Source organism: Pogoniulus pusillus, chromosome 5, assembly GCF_015220805.1.
Source record: "Pogoniulus pusillus isolate bPogPus1 chromosome 5, bPogPus1.pri, whole genome shotgun sequence".
Taxonomy (NCBI): domain Eukaryota; kingdom Metazoa; phylum Chordata; class Aves; order Piciformes; family Lybiidae; genus Pogoniulus; species Pogoniulus pusillus.
In genome coordinates this window covers 28437956-28460492 of record NC_087268.1, presented here as the reverse complement: position 1 = coordinate 28460492, position 22537 = coordinate 28437956, and the positions used below count along the sequence as shown (strand labels likewise).

The window sequence follows — 22537 nt, the reverse complement described above, 5'->3', positions numbered from 1 at the left end:
AAGAGGAAGACCTTTGCAAGGACTGCGTAAAATTGATTGGAAGATAATCAGGCAGTTCTTGCAGTAAAAGGAGATCATTATGAGTTTAATAGCAGAAATTCTGTGAGTCTGAGAAACAGAAGGATCTGAGGCAACAGGATGAGGGGGCATTGAAGCAGAACCTTAAATGGAATGTAGATAAGCACAAAGCAGTATATGTGTGTGGGGGGGGGGAAAGTCACTTCAGCTATAAACTTAATGGATCTGAGCTGACGACCTGGGTGTGAAATTTGGGGGATTATACAAGCTTAAAAAAACAACCAAACAAACAACATAGTGCTCAAAAGCAGCCAAGAAGCATCTTGAATGTTAAAGTGATGGCTACTCCCTCTGAAAATGTAAATTGTCACACAGGAAAAACTTTGGGGAAGGATGATAAAATACCAGAAGAAACTTTCATACTGTGACTAGGCAGGATGGGACTCCCCAAATTTGAAGAAAAATGGCTGAGGGAGGATAAGATAAAGATCGACAAAGACATGAGTAGCCTATAAAATGTGACTAAAGATCAGCTGATCATTGTCTCTTCAAGTGTAAACCCCAGGAGGCACAGATGAAGCCAGTGGGTAATATGTTCAAAATTAAATCAAGGAGATGGTCTTTCAACAACAGAGATACCTGTTACAAGAAACCTTGAATTTCCTTTCATGGGATGAAGAGAGAACTGTGCAAGCCCACAGATGTGATACTCAGTGTGGATACCGCCTCTAGGTTGAGAAATCCAAGACTGAGGTGTCACGGAGGGGTATTCTGCCACCTATGCCAATTGTGGCGGAGGGGAGAAATTAATTAATGATAGAGGATATTTATAAATATATATATTTATTAACTTCAATATTTTCAACTCTCACCACCCCCAACCACTGAACTTTAATAGTAATATCTGTTCTATACAGTTATGAAGACATTATGGGAATATATATCAAACACTAACTATTATAACAACTAGCATACATTCAAACTATTAACAGAGAGAGTATTTTTCCCCATGACTTAACGATGCTTGGAGTCTATATGCTTATTTGCCCAGCAGAGTGGGCTAAAAGCTGGCAGGAGGCAATAGAAATTACAGAGGCCTTAAAGTATTTACTCACAATTCTGATTAATCATGAATCACCCTCCGGGGCTACATCACAGCCTATACCAGTGTCCAATTCTTCAAGGTCTCTGCCTGTGGACTTTGAGGCTGGAATCCTCTGGCTTCAGGGCAAATGACAGTGTCTGACCTTATGCTGCTGATTTCTTCTGGATGCTCTCTCCAGGGATACATAGGCAGGATCTCAGGTGCAGAGGCATGCCGTGCAGTCTGAGCACGGGTCTAACGCTGGCTGCTCAGGCTGATCGAATGCAGGCAGGCAAGCAAGCAATGTGAGGGAGCCAAGCACGTGAGCCTGTGCACTCCTATTTATTAAATGTGGGCAGAGAGTTAATGGTCTCATTGGCCACTCGAATAACCAACCAGGTTGGCAGTCAGCCAAACCTTACCATACTGGGCAAAAGCCACAGGCCTGGACTCCACATGTGGGAATCAGGTGGGCCCAGCACCAGGCAGGCACGAGCTGGGCGCGTGGGGACTTACACAATCAGGTGTCCTGGGCAACTGACTTTATGGCCCTGGTCTGTTGTGCCCCTTTGTGCTCATTTACCCCTGGTGCAGGCAGAGAGACATGTCCAGGCAGGCCAAGGCATAAATAAGCCTGCTTTTGGGCCTACAGGCCCTCCACAGCAAGAGGTTAAAGACGTTGGAGGCTGTGAGAGTACTATGAGAAGATATCGTTGCCAGCTGTTTTCATTTTCTTCTCAAGTCACTTCTTAAACCGCAAGAGAAGGATAATAAATTGGAGGAACCCTTCTCAACAATTCTCATATTGCTGTGGTATGATCTGAATACATAAAAATTGCAGCTTCTGCCTGACACTAGTCATCATTTACAAGCACTCAGGTTAGACTGAGCACTATAGTCTGAATGCCTTTTTCTTTCTTTCTGCCATCTTTATGAAACAGACAAAACTTATGCCCATTCAGCTTTCTTTGTTTTGGAGTCCTAACATTAATCCTTAGGGGTAGATGAGACCAAGATCAGCCAGGAACAAGTTAGATGTCATTCCTGCTTTGGAAATGAGTTAAGTTCTTGAGGTGTCTGCCAACTGCTCAATTTTATAAACCTTTCCTTGCTCAGAAGCTCCCTGAACCTCTGTCTGGCTGATAAGGGGAAATGGCAGTTACAAATGTTGCTGTTGACTACTTCTAGAGGGCCATAAGAGATGCTAAAGGATGCAGACAGGAAAAGTGTTACAGGGAGTACAAGCAAACTATTCACGGAGAAGCAAGTTTTTGGAGAAGAAGCCATGAGCAGTGGAGAAGTGGGAGAGGGAGGGCTCTGTGAAGGGACATTGTAGCCAGGTGGGGGGTGGCCTCTTCTCCCAGGCAACCAGCAATAGAACAAGGGGACACAGTCTCAAGTTGTGCTGGGGCAGGTATAGGCTGGATGTTAGGAGGAAGTTGTGGTCAGAGAGAGTGATTGGCATTGGAATGGGCTGCCCAGGGAGGTGGTGGAGTCACTGTCCCTGGAGGTGGTCAAGAAAAGACTGGATGGGGCACTTAGTGCCATGGTCTAGTTGACTGGCTAGGGCTGGGTGCTAGGTTGGACTGGATGATCTTGGAGGTCTCTTCCAACCTGGTTGATTCTATGATTCTATGATTGAAGTGAAACTTTGCCTAAAAAGCACTGGAGCGTACTGGAACACTGTGGGAAATATGAGGTATGTGAGCTATTTTGTACAAAAGATTGCATGTCTTTTGTACTATCAAACCCACAAAGCAACTGGGGGTTTGGAACAACCACAGTGTGCTTGTTTTATGTGTCTGAAACTTCAAAACATAAATCCTGATTATACTAAAATGAACAAATCCTAAGTTACAGGGTAATGTTTGCCAGTTTGGAAGACCACCAATTACTCCAGATTCTGTAATAATTTGTCATTCCAGGTTCCATCCACAGAGGTAGGGAACACAAAAGCCTATTCACATCTGTCGCACTTAGGGCTCCAAAGGCAACCAAGCTGAATTTAGAGCAAATGAAAATAAGCAACAGCTCCTGTGTGTAGATCTCTGCACTATCATCACTTAGAGTCAATGTTTCTAAAGATTACCCACCTCTCATCAGAGATTATCTCTCTTTGCTTCCCAAAGGACTTCCAAAGATGTGCCACCACACTCTCTGTCCCTGTTTACAGATTAACAAACTATGGAGCTGAGGTGTTTAGGGAATGCTTAGAGTCCAAAGACGTGAGGATGTCACAGACAAAAATGTTTCACTTCAGTTTCCTCAAAAATAGAGGCATCACCTGTTCTCTAGTGAGAGGAAAGAAAGAGAAAGAGTGGTTAGGAAAGTAAGGAAGGAGAAAACAATATTTGACAGTGAGAATTGTTGCTTTCCACTCTCTTTGTTACAGCTCTTCATGATTTCTTCTTCACTTGGTCAGCAGCCTAGTGAGGGCTCTCCAGGCTGGCAGTCTGCCTTGGCACAAACACCAGCTGCTTGAGGAGAGGTTTGACAGGCTTCCTTTGCCCTGTGATGGCTTTTATGGCTCCTTTTAAGCCACGAGAAGCTGTGATATCTCTTCTGTCGTTGTTGCTTACCTGATGAAGGTTCTGTCAGTCCTGTGATGTGGTACTTCAGCTTTCCATGCTGTTGAAAACCTAGCCCTCACAAAAGGGTTTTTTTCTTTGCAGATACCAATTCCTTAAAACCCTGGCTTGCTCCTTGAAGCTTCCTTTGGTAGGCTCTGTCTCCTCCTTCCTCAAGAATCCCTTTTGTGGATCCCTGTGATACTCAAAATTCATTCCCCAAACCTCATCAATGTCAAAAGCTGTCTGCCACCATAGCTGACACAGAAGAAAGCAGCATCAGGAGGGCACAGCTGCCTCTCTGTCTAGGCCATTCTCTGCAAACCATCTCTCCATCTCAGTCATCCATGGAGAAAGGTGCAATTACATAGGCAGTGGCAGAGTACACTTGACCAGTGTCTCACTGCTATGTTCCTTTTAAGATAGCTTTTTCAGGAGGTGGATTTTTCTGAACGGAACTGTCTGACTGGATGCAAAAGGAGGTCCTGACTAATTGCAGAAACTGAACAAAATCTTTGACCAAACTGACCATAATGGTCTGAAACAGTTTCAGTTCCTTCCCAGATTATACTATCAAAGACACACACTTGAATTTGAGTCAGTAGCATCTATCACATCACATAGCAATATATTATCCCACTAAAGTTATTTTTTCCTGCACAAATACAGAAGCTCTTTGGTGCTAGTGAGCCACAGCACCTTACTCTTAAGTTCACTGAAGGAAATTATTTAAGACTGTATGCAAAAAGTATTCAGACCCATTAAGAATACAAACATGGAAATATTTTTGTTTTCAGATTATATTGGTGTTTCTAAAGCTTTTTACATTGATTTAGGCTAAACATCCTCCCAAAAAATAAAACCCAAGGCAGACAGGCTTTCATTTTATGTAAAGCTCCCTATCTGCTTTGGCTAGCAGGGTTTTAATGGATTGTTCACAGGTATCCATTATTTCTTCATCAGAGTCTATGAAACTATGATACCTGCTACTTGGTATTTCTACTTAAGGATCTAGTCACCTAGGGGAAGGAAGCAAGACTGGAATGTTGTGGAAAGCCTTGTAACTGGGAGATGGAATAGGGAAAGGAAATAGACACACAAAGAAAAATCTGTTTGTCCTTGGCATACTCCTCATATGCCTGGGGGAATACTACATGCTGAGAACATCTTATAAGAATGAAATTTCAGGAAAATTTATTGCCTAATTGTTATTTTAGCTGTAATGAGCTAAAATGCAATGTCTGTATGAGTCTGTACCACTTCCTAAGCAGTACTGCCAAAAAGAGCATTTCTCCAGAATGCACCATCTTGTATTCCATGCAAGCTTGTACTATACAGTTCCCAGAATCAGGAAGAGATCTGCTGAATTCTGATACAATGACCTAATGTTTTCCAGGATAAAATAGTCATGGAAGGAATCAGTCAGAAGCTTAGGCATTTTCATATCTTGAAGTGTAGCTTTCCACCTCCCCTGCCTTCTGAGAGCCATTAAAATTTCTCAATGACTCAAACTAGAGGAAACAGAAATATTCCACTTCCAGGCATTTCTTTCCATTATTTTCCCCTGTTTATTCCTTTCAGCCAGAAAAAAGAGATAAGTGTTGAAATGGTCATTATTCCAGCATCATCCCAGTAGCTGAAGTGAGATTTCTGAAGGATTAGTAAAATAACTGAGAAATCCTGCCATGAAAATGATACTTTTCCCATTTTGTTTCCCATATGTGAAGTATGACCTTCACCATGTTAGGATTAAATTTGTTAAAGCACACAGGCCACTGAAAGACAAGTAATACATGCTATACAAATGCTGCACAACTGAGAAATTCATAAGCTATAAGGTAGGTTTCCTAAATCATAGGTTGTTATGGAATGGTACTTGTGTTTTCAACCTTAAATGCAGGCACACTCTTAGAAATGCTGTCCTTCAACTTCATTGCATTGTCTCCTCTGAAGCCTTGAAGATGGATGATCTTTTCTGGGCTAATCAAAATCAAAGAAGTAAAGCAAGCAAACAAACAAACCATTAAATTTACAAGTGAAAATGTCCCCTGCTCTTTCCCCATCTCCCTTTCCTTAATAATTATTAAAGAAAATGAGTATTCTTCCCCTTGGTAGATTGATGCTACTGGGAAAGGGAAGGGGTGGACAAGGGCTGCCGATTACTGATGAATATTTACTTGTCAGACAGAAAGGTGAAGCGAATAGGTGTGAATTGAAGGAGGATAGGAAGTCAGAAGTTGTCCGAGACAATGCCTAGTAATGTTTTATGGAGTGCACACACCACAGGATGAAGGAATGAGCTGCCTAGTAACCCTGCCTCATCCGTTTTGCAGCTCCATGCAGTCTTGATGTACCTGCTGAGTGTCCAGTCCCATAGAGAGCCCACAGATCTTTGCATTCTGAATTGGTGGAGGCTCTTCTGCCTTCAAGGAGTCAGAGATGTTAGATTAAATCAGACAAAAATTATCTTATTTTGCTAAACTCAACCCATGACTAGAAACTGTTACATTAAAGCATTTCACCTGGGAACAAGTATATCTTTTAACTTGCAACCATGGTAAACACTGGTATTGTATTTCAGCAGGTCACATAAAAAAGTCTCTGGCAGAGTTGCTGCCGTGGCTGTCAATGGACAGATGAAGAAATTAAAATATAATGGCACTTTTAAAAAAAAATATATACTTTCAGAATATTTAATTTGGTTTGGAAAGGTTTGGAAAGAAACTGACTCTCATAGCCCCAGTCTAATCAGCTTCAGGGCCCATTTTTTTCTTTACAAGCCATTCTAAATCAGAGTTGTGGTAAGAACTGTAACTAAGACAGAAATTTATCATTATTGTTGTCACCATGAAATCATTTAATACAAAGGAAATAATCATTGTGGTGATTTTGATGTTGTTGATGATGACAGTACACTAACTAGTCTTTAGTAAATTTGCTAACAATTCACCCAAGAGCTTGGCTGTCCTGAGCTCTATATTTACAGCCAGTGAAACTAGAGAACAGAAAAGTGAAATGTCTTGTCCAAGCAAGCCAGTGATGGGACTGGAAACCCAACCAGCAATTCTTCAAAGACATACATGCAACTCCTTTTAGCTCAAGGGCTTACTGCAAATTGCTCATCTGCCAGTGCCAGTGTAAATACAAGAGAGTAGGCAGTGACATATGGCTAGGGAGTGCAGCGGCTTTGACTTAAGAAAGCTTTAACTGTCATAGAATCAATTGGTTTAATTCCCATACATCCATGCTTGGTTGCTTGGTCCTTCAAGGCACAAACCTGTGTTTTGAAAACACAACTGCAAAGGATGCTTCAGCAGACACATTGACCTATGGGTGTTGCTGGTCATCCAAATAAGTCACATCCTCAAAGGAAGTTCTACTTCCTATAGAAGTAGTAGGAATGGCACTTCTCTACCCTTTTATTCTACCTGGTTGAGTAGAGATGAGATTGACATTTCACCCTGTTCCAAATCTGATTCTCATTCAGGTGAACAAAAGGACAGTACGTACAGGTCAGAGATCTGGCACTAGTGCGTTTTGCAGGAGAAACCCTTAGCCAACCCATACGCACACCCTGCACCACTGTCTAAACACCATCATCCAGTTGTCCAACGTGAAAAGACTACTTTGCATTACCTTGGTGCAAAACAACAGCAAAACTGTCTTGGGCTGATGGGCTTTACATTTTTCTCCTACGATTTTTTCTTCAGGTCGAGTTGAAAGCATTCAAACTAAAGCAGCTGCCTTCGGCAAGCACCAGTCATTACCCAAGTATTACCCTGAATTGCCTCCCTACCCCACCCATCAAACGACAGAGAGCTGACATCTCCCCTGTGCTTCTGATTCAAATTCTTCCCTCTGGGAGGTTTCTCAGGACCCTCACTGTTTTGATTAACAGAATGCGTTTCTGCCACTCTGGCAGATAAATTAAATTGGATTTTGCAGCAGAAAAATTAGTTCCTGGTTATCAGAGGATTAATAGTTCCTCCTCTCTTTAACATGCCCACTGGCAGGGCTCTCCACTGGGTCCTGAGCACGTGATGAGACAGTCTGTTCCTTTGGCTTTCTCCTACACAAGGGGTTGGTTGGTTTGGTTGGTTGGTTGGTTGTTTCACTAATTTCCCTGGCTTTCTTATTTTTCCTCCTTACTATGGGGGAACTATGGTGGAAAGAAACAAGAATGGGCTTTGTGTGCTTGTAAAGAAACGTCTGCATACTTGCTGGTCAAGAAAACGTGCACCTCTCCACAAAGGAGAAAAGAGACAGATAAAATCGTTTCACTCTTCTCTGGGCAAAGCAGTAACCCACAGCAGGTAAAACAGCCAAAGCAAATAAAGCCTCAGACCAATTTTAACCATATACTTTATTCTCTCAGCCAGGTGAAGAGTCTACAAATGCTTGGGTTTCAGTTGCTGTAAAACCCTTCCTTCTGTAAAGCTCAGTCCCTTGGATTTAGCAAAGATACATTATTAATAAGCACCAGGGGGTTAGAGAAACAAAGGCTGGAAGAGGGGAGTGGGGAGCCTTTTTTTTTTTTAGGAAAGGGGCCAAAAAAGACAAGATGTTTAGGAGGGGGGGAAGTATCGACACCCTTGGAATAGAGAAAGTGTCGAATGCCAGCTGCAGAGCGCCTAAAAGAATGAGTGTCTCCAATGCTTTTGTCTCCTTATATGGTAAAATGATAGAGAGGGGTTTCACTAGGCTGGGGAAGGCAGCAGCCTCTTTCCACACAACACTGACTGCAGAGCTGAAATCGGGAGAGCAGCTCTTCACAAGCAGTGGCAAGCCCCGGCTAGCTCCGCAGCTCTCCTCTGCAAGCAGGCCCGTGCGCTCTTTATACATCTGTCAATGGATGTGACCCCCTGTCCCTGGTCCAGGAGGTGACAGTAACTGCCCGCCACCGCTCTGTAAGTAAATATCCCTTTTTTGCCTCCTCCCTCCCCTCTACCCATGAAATATATCTTTTTAAAGGCGTCGCTTTAAACAAAGGGTGCAGAGAGGAGGGGGTTGTTTAAAACTCCAGCGGGTTGTTGGGTAAGGATGCGAGAGAGATGGCTGGTCTGCCTTTCTCCTGCACACACTGTGAGCAGCGTGAAAAGGAGAAGAAAAAGGCACATATCTTATCAGAGCGATTGCTGCTGCATGTCTGTCCGTGAAATGACACATCAGCGAGCTGATGAGGCACTGGGTCATTTGATGTGTAACTGTTTGTAATGACTGTATTGTGCTGTGCGTGTGTGTAAGCCACTGGGGAGGTGATAAAAAGTAAAAGCTGAGGTCTTAGATTCCTTATATCTCTGTGCACACTCCTTCTGCCGAGCTCAACAAAGGAGCATTTTGGTGCTGTAGCAAGAGCAGATGCACATGAAACAAAGGTAGCCTTTCCTCTTCATACACAAGCACTGTGGGCAGATTGTGTGCACGAAAAACAGGGAGTCAGCAGCTTCATATTTCTTCTTTTTTACAAGAAGGGAATAAATTAGGATGCAAATCCCAATTAATTCTCTGAATTCCTTCTTTTTGTGCTTCTCTCTGCATGCAAGTGTGTGCAGCCACAATAACCCGGGTCCGTAATGTACGCTGTCTAACATTAATTTCTCTGTGCACATAATAAAGGAAATACTAACTTCCATTGTCTGCTCTGATGACTGCTCTAAACTTTCCTAAGGGGATACAGCTTTTATTTAGCTCTTCAGATACCTGCATATTCCAGTTTTGCTGTGTAGAAACATACACATAGCCAAGAAAGTAAATCTTATAAAATCCATCTACCAGCAGCAGACAGCCTGTTATTGTTACTCCCCTGACTCCTGTCTAAGGGTCTGTTAAGATTGCTGACTGACACTGATATTGCCACTATCAGTAGCTGTAACATTTATTGTTGGCTATACATACTTGTATGCTGTCTTAAATGGAACTGTGCTAGAAGGGACCAGCATAAGGCTGTGTGTTATTACATACATGCATCCCAATGTGAAGGAATGCTGTAACTAAAGTTGTCATTTCAGGTTCTATTATGAACTCTCTTTTCACCAGTTCATAAATCTGTGGACTTTTGACTAAAATCTTCTGTGGCCTTTATCAGCCAACTGGTAAACTTTGAAAATTAGTGTTTCAGGCATTTGGATTTGGAAAGCAGAAAAATAGTTGTGTGCTTTTCTAATAAAAAAAAAAGTCTGTTTTCTGCCCCAGTACACATAAATGGGAAAGGATGTGCTCAAAAGGCTGCTCTGTTGATAGAGCCTGTCTATATTCTTAACCAAATTTGGAGGAATAAAAGGAAAACAAGATTGTGAGGTATAGTATTTTTATTAGCAACTCGAATCTTAACATCACTGTAGTGGCACTGATGTATCCAGAACCTGACCAGAACAGCAGCAAAACTAGCTTTTACCCTAGTCATAACACAGATAGGGATCTTTGGCTCCCAAATCAGCACATGGTTGAGGTGAGCAAGGTAGCTGAAAGGACACAAAATGCTACTGCTAAGGAATCGCATTTGTGAAAGTTACCTGAAGTTCCTACCTGATGCATCTGAGTAGAAGGCCTGGGGTTGGGGGTGGACCTGTCCTTGAGATTTTTTGAGAAGATTCCAAAATGTCAGAATGTACTTATTCTTGATTCTTGGGATTCTGCCATATGTGCTCCCATTGGAATCAGCAGTGCTATGCATGCCAGCACCAAGTAGTCACTTGCAGGCTGTTCAGTTTCACAGCCAAACATTACCAATTTTTGTGACACCGCTGCTATTGCTATACTGTGTTGGATGTTGTATGTATATGCAGATCTCCTGCCATGAAGAGCAATGGTGATTCCCAAATAAAGTATTTCGTTCTGTTTCCTACCTACAACTATGTGCTTTCTTAAGGAAGTCCAGGGAAGCCCTTTCCCTGAAATCACACCTTTCCTGTTCATGCTGATGTCAGTGCTCTCAGCTGGCACACTTTGCATTAGAAAAGAATCAGGCAACTTCTTCAATCACAGTCATCCAGGATGCCATCACGCTTTAAACATCAGGCATTCAAAACAAACAAACAAGTTAGCGACAAACTACAACTCCTACGATTGTAAGGGTGGTTGACAGTTTGTGCTGCTTTGCACTGCAAGTTCAAGTTTTCAGACCAATAGAAAATGGATGAGGAGAGATATAAAGACCTATATCCATATGAGTGATTCCTGTCTCAGTTCTCCAGGCAACTGACCTCTGATCTTGAGAGCTAAGTCTTACCTGTTGTGCTCACCTCTTTGCCTCAATTCATGGAAGGCAGGACATGCAGAATTAGGGGAGGATGAGATAAATGTTAATACTGTCAACCAGAAGAAATGGTTTCTTCTCCATGAAAATTAGCCCAAGTACTGAATGTGGCTGCAAGCATGCTGCCACTCCTTCAAGTTCTCCACAGACAAGCTACATGCAGATTCGAGGCCCATTCATGTTTCTGTGACGGACAAACCAGTCTCAAGTATCTTCATTCTCTGGGTTGTGTAGTGTTGTAGGCAGTCACCTTCTCTCACCTGGATATTGCTTCAGAGATTGAGGATCTGATAATTTGCATTTTAGACTGATTAATTCTAATAGTGTAATTTTAATGTTTCATTTACATATGCATGGTTATTTGTGATGCAGATTTGCCCCAAGTGAGTGTGTGAAATAGCAGGGTAATGACAGGTTTCATAGAAATAAATCTTGAATACATTGGCAGTCACTGAAGCATTAACGTTTCAACAATACTAATTAGGTATATGTAGAGAAAGCGTTTGATTAAAAACCACTTTGGACTTCTTTTATGGTTGTACATCAAAATACTCATGCCAGGTGAAAAAGTTACACTCCTAATTTTGTTCCTTTTCACATACCCTTCTGTATTATATTGGATCATATTAACTAGGATGCTAAATGGCTACTGTACATACAGTAGCATGCCATAAAAGGAATGTAGATGCCCATAACTCTGATGTAAGAATATTAATCTCTCCCTTTCACAGCAAGTTTTCAAATTTAAATTTTCAAATACATCAACCACAGTAGAATCCTAAGGTTGTACTTTTGGTGATGAGAAGTAGTTCTAGACCCTTGGCAAGCACTCAAATGCTCAGAACACACCCCTCTTTGCTTCATCTTACACAGTAAAAGTAGTGAGTTTCCTAAAACCATAAGATGTCTGTAAGTATTTACCTAGGTCTATATTGTAAATGTTCTGAAGTGCTCTTGAGATTTAGAACAAATCTTCAGAGACCAAGATCCCACCTTTGATGAATTCCCTCCCTTCATGCTATACCATGGTGGATCAAACAACTTCCTTCTTCAGTTAGAAAGGACCTTGTCCATAAAAATAGTGCCTATATTCACGCCTCTGTTTCTTGTCTACTTACTCCCACATCTCTTGTACTCTACAGGTACCTTGACTCAGTACTAATAACACTGCTGGCTGTGTTGTGTTGCTGTCTTTTTACTGTGACCAGCCTTTAGTGTCAAGCCTTATCAGACAAACTAGATCAAACTGGTTTCACCCAGGTGTAATCAATCTGTTTTGCTAAGCTGTGCCCAGCTGAATGGGTATCTCTGTTGGGGTTCAGAGGCTGGCGAGAGGCGAGATCGGGGTACTGACGGCTCGAGACAGCAGCTTCTAAGCATCAGTACATCAGTACAGTTTATTAAGGCAATACAACAGCTTATATAGTGCCCAGAAGAGGCATGCACCACCAGCCTGGGGCTGGCAGAAGTGGACAGTACAGATTGGCCCCAAGCCACGTGCCGGGTGCAGGTAGGTCACCCTGTGAAAACAGCCTGTGGCTCCCACCCCAGGGGGCTGGCAGGGGTCAGCCCCCTGAAGCTGTGCCTGCCTCAGGGGCCAGCAGGTTCCACCCTCTAGCAGCTGTGAGTGGGTTGCTCACAGTCCTCAGCCTAGCTCCCTGGGAGCCTACAAGACTCCAAGGACATTTCCAATCCCAGGGTCTGATGTTTACATTCCATACCTCGTTGCAGGAGAAATTCTCCCACATATCTCTAAGGTTTATGTACCCTCCTTTGCCACATTTTGGAAGGCCAATGGCAGAGCAGCTGAGCAGAGAAGTATGGGTGCTGCAAAACCCAACCGGCACTCATTGGTAGTTTTATAAGGTAACTAAAAGACATACATTAAATGATCCTCCAAAGCATTATGCATGCTGATTATCCTAGACAGAGAGGGCCTTTGTGGGCTTGCTCTGTAAACAGAACTAAACAGAGAGACCCAGAGTTGTTCTGCTAGAGGCCAGGATGAGTAGCAAAGCATTCTTCCTACATAGGCTACTCTCAGTTTTGCTTCTTTCCTTTCCAGAAAGAAGGAAGCAGAGAATTTTTGGGACATTGTACTGGTTTTGTGCCCTGGATTGTATTATGCTGAACTTTAAAAATATTGGAAAAATCAGAAATGCCAATGTGTGGTAGCATGTGGCATTTCCTGGTTCTTTTTGTCCTAAGGGCTAGTTTATCTGGGATTAGCAGTGTTCCTGTTAACAAGAGAAAGCAATTCTTTCCTGGAAAAACAAACCTCCATTGGAGTTTAGTGTCTGCAGTCATTTAGCTTATGCAATATTTCAGTAGGGAAAGGCCAGAGATAACAATCGGTTTTATTAATGTTGTACTATTTTTCTTCTCAATCATTTTCTGTTATCTGCTTAAATACTCTTGTAAGAAATATGGACTTCTATGCTTAAGTAATATCAAGTATTTGATCTTTCTCTTTAAGTAAGGTTTTGCTTACTCAAGAGATAGAAGACAACAGTTTCAAAAGACTTAGAAAATAAGAGCAAGCATTTCCGCTTCAACTGTTCTCTTCATGGTAAATGACTCTTAAGTTATGCTCTGTGCTAGTTCAGTAGGCTCCTTTTGTAACTGAAATGCATGCAGGAATGTTGGTAAGACCATACATCCTTCAGTCATTTCAATACTAACCTCAGATAATCACAGTGTAAACTGTATGGGGGTACACTGTCAGTGCCCAGTTTTAATGTGGCTTCTGTAGTTATCACTGGTGCTTGCTCTACCACTGCTGGAGTAGCTCTAAACTGGAGCAGATTCTTGTTGACTGCCAAACACAACAAACCACAGAAAGTGGAGTGTTTCCTCTCCACTACTATAACTAAGATTACTTTAGCCAGGCACGTGAGGATCTTACCACATGAAAACATATTTTCTAGATTGTTTCTTTTATTTTTAATGTTACATTAAGGAAAGCAGTCTTAAACAGCAGACTATCCCCTTTACAATTCATGAGAGGTTGGCTGTGCAACCCAGACAGGAACCAGGTATGCTTTGGTTATCTGCAAATGTTAATGCAGTCTGTCTGCCCAGAAAATTGTTCTGAAGTCTTTGAAAAAAGACATGGCAAGGTTATACCATAGGCAAAATAAATCACCCATGAGTAAGGAAGATGAGTTGTTGGAAAAACCTAACTGTAGCAATGCTGAAGACTCTTTCAAGGTAACCTTTTTAAGTCCATTAAAAGATAAACTTTTTTAATAGCTTTTAATATTTAGCATTTACATAGAAAGGCCTCAGCAGGAAGTTTAGGAAGAGGTTGCTTTACTCAAGCTTGATTTTTATAGTTTTATATTATTATTATTATTATGTTCAAATATCAAACCAAGTCTCCCTGGTTGTGCTGAGGAGCTTTCAGGAGATTTATCAATATCTAGTCTGAGCTTAAAACCATCAGAAGCAGAAAAGAACATCCTCATAATTCAATACTTCTACTGTCTTAACCTTACTGTGGACACTGGTAAAGGGCTCTGGGCTTGTTAGAACAGCTGTTCTGAGAAAGTAATGATATATTATGGTTAAAAGGCCTCGATTTCTTGAAGGCAGGGTGCCAAGTTCTTTTGATGGGTTTACTACAGGGTTGTTCTTCCATAGCATTAGCAAAAGAAAAAGGCTTCCACTTTCTTCTCAGCTTAAAAAAATTAAAGAGTGCAACCAGATCTGTCTAAGCATCCTTGACTTACATAGAAATTTAGCATAAATCTCAGATCATGGAATACAGAAATACCAAACAACTTATTCCCTACAGAAATTATGACAATGGTATGAGCAGCAGCCTTAGTGATAAGTTCAGTGTCTCAATAATCTGGCAAAAGTATTGTTTTTCTTATCTTTAATCAAGAAATGTACCTTTAGGCAGTAGTGACTCAGTAACCACTGGCAGGGACAAAAGGCCTGTGGAAAGAGCAGAGTGTCTGGCAATAGTTCCTACAGGACAAGCTTTGCATCACTTGCCTTTGAGCACCTGGTTGGCTTTTGCATTGGTCATCTCTAGCATAAGGAAGCAGATAACCTTTTGTGGCCCATAGCAGGAGACCAGGCTGTTCTGCATCAGCTAGCTTGGCTCCCCCATAGCCAGGAGGTACTGCTGGAAGGTCAGGGACACAAGCAAAGCCTGCCCTATGGTCACTTAGATCTCCAAGTGCCCAGGTTTTCTTTGATCTCTCCCTTCACTCTGTCATGGTACCCATGAAGAAAAGCATAAGCTATACCTACACAGATCAACAAAGAGGTCTACTGACTCTTTATATGTTTTAGTGACTTTTAATACAGTAGATGCATGGTTTGGGTGTTTGTGGCATGCATCCACTTCAGCTAACTTCAGAAGTTGAAGAGGCCTTTGACCATGAGTTGCTTCTTTTTTCTTTTTTTTGTCAGTGCTACTGCCAAATGTTTGTTTCTTCTTTTCCTACAGTAAATTAAAAAGAAAGAAATTTAGCTTTCCCTCCCTCTCTCCTTGTATGGCATTATGGATGGGTTTGGAAAAATTTCTAGGTCTTAGAAGAGTGGCTTGAAGCTGCTGCAACAGGATGATAGATAACAAATGTGGCAATAGTTGCGAAGTTACAGGAAAATAATCACCTCTTGCCAAGAAGAGCAGCATAGTTTGAACTGCTAGTTCATAGTTGCAAAGGATATCATAAATCTTTGTATTTTAGCCTGTGGAACAATAGCATAAATTGTTTCCAAATGCTCTAGACTTGCATGGCTTATGTCACTGGAGTTGCCAGACACAAATCTTCCTTTCTCAGGGGAAAGAAAATAGAATTTTCCATGTGCACAGTTCTTCTGGAGGGGGGAAGAAGTCAGGTGAGAGAAAGGTGTGCACATCTTGGAGGAAGATGGGTGTCTCCAAAGACCTTTTATTTCCTGCACAAGTGGCTAACAGAACATCCTGCTCCAGTGGCACAGATGGAGCACTAGACCTACTGAACTGAGGGCGAGAGCAAACCTCCCTTTGGTATCTACAGAGCTTTAATTCTGTGTCTCCAGATACTGTTACAAGACAGCAGAGCTCCTCTTCTCTGAATAAACTAAACAACTCCTACATTTTTCAGCTTCAGACAGTTTCATATGTGCTTGTTTTTCTCTGTTGTCCATGCACTTTGGTACAAAACCCCATAACGTGGGCTGAAATAAGAGATGAACAGAACATCTCTTATTAAGCTTACAGGCATAGATGGAAAAAGAAGGCAAGGTCTGGGGCACCCAGTCCCATTTTCTAGCAATCACTGGTGCCATGGCATGGGGCAGACACTGCATGGTTTACTAATGGCATTATGATCCCTAATTTTTTTGAGGCAATAGTAACAATTGCTGCTAGTATAATGACACCCTTCAAGCAAAGAGTGGAAAAAGAGGAAAGTACAGGCTTTAAGTCCACCTACCAACTTTTTGGCAATTTTCATGCCAGTTCTTACTTCCTGTAAGACATACTGTGGGTGGTGATAACATTTGGCATAAGCTGTAACTTCTTTTCTGTGTGCAGTGGAAGCTCTTTCCCTTTTGGAGATGTACTTGCTATATCTAAAGTTACATACAGGAGGGAGCCTGTAAGGCAGAAAAAAGAATTTTCTCATTCATTATAGTGTTGAGAGCAATCTTTAAAAGTGCAAATACAAAATGACTACTGCAGCAAAATCTGAAGACCTTGTTTAGACTGGATAGGGCTGGGTGCTAGGTTGGACTGGATGATCTTGGAGGTCTCTTCCAACTTGGTTGATTCTATGATTCTATGAAATAGGTATAATAAAGATGACCTTCCACCCACAAAGCTTTACAGCCAAGTATCAAACACAAGAGGAAGAAGAGGTCAATAGCAAGGAAGTTGCACTGCAAGCTGTGTCCATCCACAACTATAATTTTTATTTTTTCTAGGAGCATAAAGCAGTACATAAAACCCATGCTGAGTTAAGCACAGATTTTGTACATGATAGGAACCAAGAGAGTGGCTCTATAAAGGACCATGTGCAGCAAGAGACAAGCAAAACCACTGATCAATATGATTTTTCATTTCTTGTTTGTAAGACAACAATGAAATGATTTGCTGACAATTCTTCAAAGATAGGTCTCAAGATTACTTTAAACTTAATTTCTTCTCTCCAGAGGAAAAAAAAACCAACAAATATGCTCAGAATACCACTTAGTAGATTATGAGATCCAAGCCAAGGCCCAGATTTAAACAGCTCAGAATCTGGGGTGCTTCACCCAGGTTCCAGCTTTCTGAATGAAACCACATGAGCTTGAATTCCTAACTGTAAGATATACCGGATTTGAAATTAGTGCCAGATCAAATAAAAGATTCACACAACTAAAACCAGAGTGCACATTTTGAGGACTTCCCTTTCTTCTCTTTTAATCCCTCAGATCTCTGAAGTTATGACTTACATCTCATCCAGAGTTGTCCCTTTTGTGTGATCATAGAATTTCCCCTTAAATCTCTTTGGGTTATAGAAATGAGGTCTGTCTCCCCTTCCCCAGGGCAAGGTGCACAATTCGCTATGACAATCTTGGAGCCCATTTAACAAATGTAGATCCCTTTCAGGATAGGGAAGAAAATGCCTGGGTGTTGTCTAAAATAGTGGCAGTCACTATTCTACTGCAAAAAGCACCCAGAAATCACTGAAAAAGAAACCTCCTGTGACCCACACATTGTTGTATCCACCTCCGAGTCCTTCCTCCAGTCACCAGCTGCTCCTATGTTTTACATTTAGCAGTTCTGGATGAAGGACAGAAATGGTCTAAACTTGCAAAGGAATCACACTTTATGCATTTTGCATTTACACATCTTGACTGCGGAGGAATATTTCACTCTTTGGTATCTGCTCCTAACCAAGAGCTAGAAAGAACTATTTCTGAAGAAAGGTGAAACATACACATTCATAAATGGTTCCTGCTCATGCTTTAACTAAGCAATAATGCAAATTAACTGTGCAACCAAATAATGTCATTTGGAAAATATCAGTCTGGTAAAAAAGTACAGATTTCTGTCCTAAACACAGACTACTTGGACAAAGCTGCTTTTCTTCTCAGACTCAGTTGTTCATACACACACCAGTTTACACTAGCCTGATTCTATTAGTTTTGCTGAAATTACTGCTTGAAAGAAATTAAGTCCTCTCTAGCTCATGGGAAGTACAAATATTTGATATTGATTAGGAGAGTAAACATATTCAAAATGGAGGGGAAAATAAATCCACCATCACTTTTTAAATGTGGTAAAGGCTGTACCCCTGCTATAAGAGGTGACTTACTTGCTGGAAGCAGATATTAAGGAAAGGTCACTCTGGACTGCCCCTGGTTTCCCTTACACTATCATTGCTCACAACTGCTCTTGGTGGCAGACTACAGAAGAACCTTCGGTAGTCAGTGCACTTCTCTTTCCAGAATAAGTCTCCCTGCTTCTTGTCTTCTTGTTATCAGTCCCTGTGATCCTCTCTGCTCACTGAGGACAAAGAGCAGCTAACATACATCTAGTTCCTCCTTGGAATATAAAAGTTAATCAGTTTCTAGAGCATCTGCAGGGTCAAAACAGCAGAACTGCTACTCTTTCTGGACTGTCCACAGCACAGATGAACAGCTGTCAGGATTTTTCTTCCAAGCAGGTTTTGGTAGTTTGACTCTTTCTTCTTCAGCAGTTTCTTGGAGTTCAACAGACTTCCTAGCTGATGAACTATCACTTAACCTGCATCACACATACATAAAAGCATTCATCCCCTAGTCTGTGCTAGTCACAGCAGTTGACCAAGCATTATTCAATTAAAACAACCCAAATAATTATTTTTAAAAAACACAAGCCAATCGAAAAATATTTCTAGTCATAAAGAAAAAAACCCTTTTTTCTTATTCAAACTCCTCTAAACCCTTAATCAAATCCCAGTGATGTGGAATAAAATATAGTAATTAAAGTTGAAATGCCAGAGGAGAACTCAAGATTCCAGAATGCCCTGAGGGTGACTCCCACCACCAGAATTAGATGACAAAATCTGCAATCAAGCAACCTGTGTCAAGAACACTAAGCAAGTAACAACTTTTTGTTTAAAACTTAGAGATGAAGTTGACAAAATAAATTCAGCTGCTTTAAGTATCATTTATGTGGAAATACAAAGTTAGCCACTTAAGCCATTAGTACCTAAAACATTTAAGGCTTTACAGATCAAACATGGCTTTAAGAGGAGATCAAGCCTGGCAGGCAGTGAAGATCAGGAAATCCATGTGGAATGTACTTTCTGCCTAGGAAATCCCCATCCTGAGCAGACAGCTGTGCCCTACCCCAGCTGTAATCTCCAAACAGAGTTCAGGCACAACACACAGCAGCTAGCCTTAGGTTAAGAAAGATGCTGATGATTCCAATAAACCCCAAAATAAATTGTCCCAGGCAATAAAGAACTTCCATGCAAGTAATCAAAGGCATGTGTCATAACTGCTTGTGTGTGCATTCAGAAAATGCTGAAGACACAGCAAGACCTGAGGAGCAAACAGCAGTTGTTCCTAACTGGGACAAGCTGATGCATCATTTGCAGTTCCTTCTACTTGCTTCTCTATATCTGCAATAATTGTTTGATATCTGCCTGAGTTAGTGTATCTAGCTCTCACTTGTGGCTCTTCTCACAGGTGAAAAATTATAGAACAAGAGGGAACGCTGCAACTGGGTAGGTTTAGACTAGATATTAGGGGAAAAAAATGTCACAGGCAGAGTGGTCAGGCATTGGAATGGGCTGCCCAGGGAGCTGATTGAGTCAGCACCTCTGGACATGTTTAAAAGTTATTTGGATGTGTGGCTTGGGGATACGGTTTAGGGTGACCCTTGTAGAGTAGTCGGTTGGGTTTGGTGTTCCTGAAAGTCTATTCCAGACTGAATGTTTCTGTGATTCTCTGTCCCAGTACACCACAGCTGTTGGATGACCCATTCAGCTGCATCAGAGAACAATCAGATACGTGATCACCAATCCCCACATCTCCTGCTGTTAACACTACCCGTAGTCCAATGCACAGGTAGAGATGGAGGGCTGGTGTTTCCTTGCAGGACAGTGATTGTCAAACATTGGATCACAAAGAATGTAGAGAAGGAAGGAGCAGAAGCATGTAACAATGATGCCTGATAGCCTGTGCATGACTGAAGTTGGCCAGCAATGCAAACTTTCATCCTTCTTTAAGAAAGAGATTTTTGCTTCTCTTAAGATTATCTGGCTCATCTTCTTAAAGTATTTGTCTCTCTCCATCACCTACAGAGAGACTTTATTGCTTTAGACATATTGGTCAAATCTCAGTCACAAATCCCATGTGGATTCTTCAAACTCAGAATTTTCTCTCTCTCATTTCTACCACCAGCTCTGCTCAAAGACAGGTCAATAGATGGCTAAAATAGGTGGGCCACTGTCATTACCCAGCACTGCCAAATTTATAGCTCATTTTCTTCCTATTGTATTGATTTGTCTGACTGAAAGTTGAACTAAAATGGAGGTATGATGTGATAAACCAGAACTGGTAGGCCTTTGGGGTGGATTGGGTTAAGTGTAGTTCAGTCTGACATGCCTACTTCTGTCTTCTTGACAGGATAGCTGGACTCCCAGACATCAAAATGACTGAACGCTTCGACTGCCACCATTGCAAAGAGTCCCTCTTTGGTAAGAAGTACATTCTGAAGGAGGACAGCCCCTACTGTGTGAAGTGCTATGAAAACCTTTATTCCAACACCTGTGAGGAGTGCAAAAAACCTATTGGAGCTGACTGCAAGGTATGTCAGATATGTGTCTTGTTACAGAAATCTTGAGAGTAGCTTGGATAATACAGCTTTGAGCCATGGTGCTATTATCTGGAAGGATCCAGCTTAACACCTACTTAGTGGTTTCTTTTGGTGGGAAAGCGTGCTTTCTGGACCTCTGTTTCTGTCTCTCCTGTCCTTGGGGCCCATCTGAGATCTGGTGGCAGAAGCTGATTTTGTCTACCTTTCAGTCAGAGGGAGCTATGCTGCTGCTGGCTTTGCGGTGACCCAACTCAGTTATCATCAAGACGACAAAACAGCCTTATGAAGTGCTGCCAACTCATGGACCACAAAAATCTAGCTAATGCTGACCCAAGTGATAAGTCCATTGGAATGCAGTATAATTATGATGCCTTTTAACTATGGAATGATGACAGTGGAGTCTAACTAAAGATTGTAAGGGACAGAGCAGAGAGCTTGCATGCTTGAGCTATGTACTGCACTGCTGTGCAAACACTTATCTGGTATGAACAAGGTGTGACCACCTGCATTTCTTTTAAATTAACCAAAACTGGAGTTCATGCCAGTTTTACTGTGACTGAATAAACACAGACAATATCTGAGCCATCCAGTCAAGTGTCTTTTGGACTGCTACAGACAGACTTGGTTCAATATTCATGTCTTTGCACAAAATTAAGCTGTTCAAAATTGGCCAAGAGTTTCACTGATGGAGGGACTTTGCACAGCAGTTTGCTTTGCATGGCCTTGGAATTCCTGGCTGCTACAAGAAGGTCTGGCACTCGATTTCCTACATTGCTGAGCCATGCCTCGGGAAGTACCAATTAGTCCATGTTACTGATACTAACACTCTATCACTAGTTCAAAGACACACACTTAGTCAGATTGGCAAAAACGAATGTCTCATATCTTCTAAAGTGATCTATCCTGCCCTGTTGGCGGATCAATAGGAAAGCCCCTTTGAGGAGACTTTAAAAGGTAAGAATGTTTCACCCTCATGAGAGGGAACTGGTGATAATCTGTAAGAGGGTATAAAACTGCCAGCTTTTCTACAGCTCACAAATATTCAGATTAAAGTAGAGATACAGCTAGCCTAACCTGAAAAAGCAACATATTTCTGCCCCCTTCCAGAATGTGCTTTTGTTTTAAGGTCTCTTTCTAATCCCCCGAGAATATATTTCCGTGTGTTGATATTCGAGAATTTAAAAACTTGGACCAGCTTCAACAAATCTCAGACAAAGTATTCAGGAATTAATTAGGCTGAACTTTTCAACCCAGATTTATGGATTTAGGGAGTGTGGCTGCTATCCGATACACTGCCCTTCTGTACTTTTAAGCAAGACACACTCTAACAGTAGATAGAAAAAGAGCCCTGACTATCTGCAATATAAGAATATTTTATATATGTAAAGAGCCAGAACTATATGTGGAAAACACAACTATAGGACAGTAAATAAAGATTGCTAAAGAAGCAATAAAGTGTACGGGACACAAATGTGTCTTTTTGTGTTTCTGTGACCGCTGTTTGTGCCTGTTCGTGCTTTATGCTGCAGCCTTTGAACATGTCAACCGCCTTCAACCAAATTCTGACAGATAGATGAAAGGGGCAGACTTAAACTCCTGGAAGTTTTCTGGAAAAATATGTAGTTGAGTAGAAAGAGGTTCTATTATTGTTCCCACTGAAGAAAATGGGAGTAGGTTTTCCAGTGACAGAGAATATATTTGAGAGAGCCCATACATATAGAATCAGTCAGGGTTGGAATCGACCACAAAGATCATCCAGTTCCAACCCCCCTGCCACAGGCAGGGACACCCTACTCTAGATCAGGCTGGCCAGAGCCTCA

The 22537-nt window shown here is 41.6% G+C and overlaps 1 protein-coding gene across 2 annotated transcripts in view; it reads left to right on the top strand.

The window, feature by feature from the left end:
• FHL2 (four and a half LIM domains 2) overlaps window positions 1-22537 on the top strand; it is a 66633-nt gene that overhangs the window by 27452 nt on the left and 16644 nt on the right. Inside the window, exons 1-2 of one of the 2 annotated variants that reach the window (XM_064143629.1) lie at window positions 8337-8576; window positions 20528-20708. In XM_064143629.1, the coding sequence (XP_063999699.1) occupies window positions 20553-20708 (156 nt within the window). In that variant the 5' untranslated portion in view covers window positions 8337-8576; window positions 20528-20552. Of the gene's footprint in view, window positions 1-8336; window positions 8577-20527; window positions 20709-22537 lie in introns of those variants that run through there. The other variant, XM_064143631.1, reaches the window with a different exon arrangement.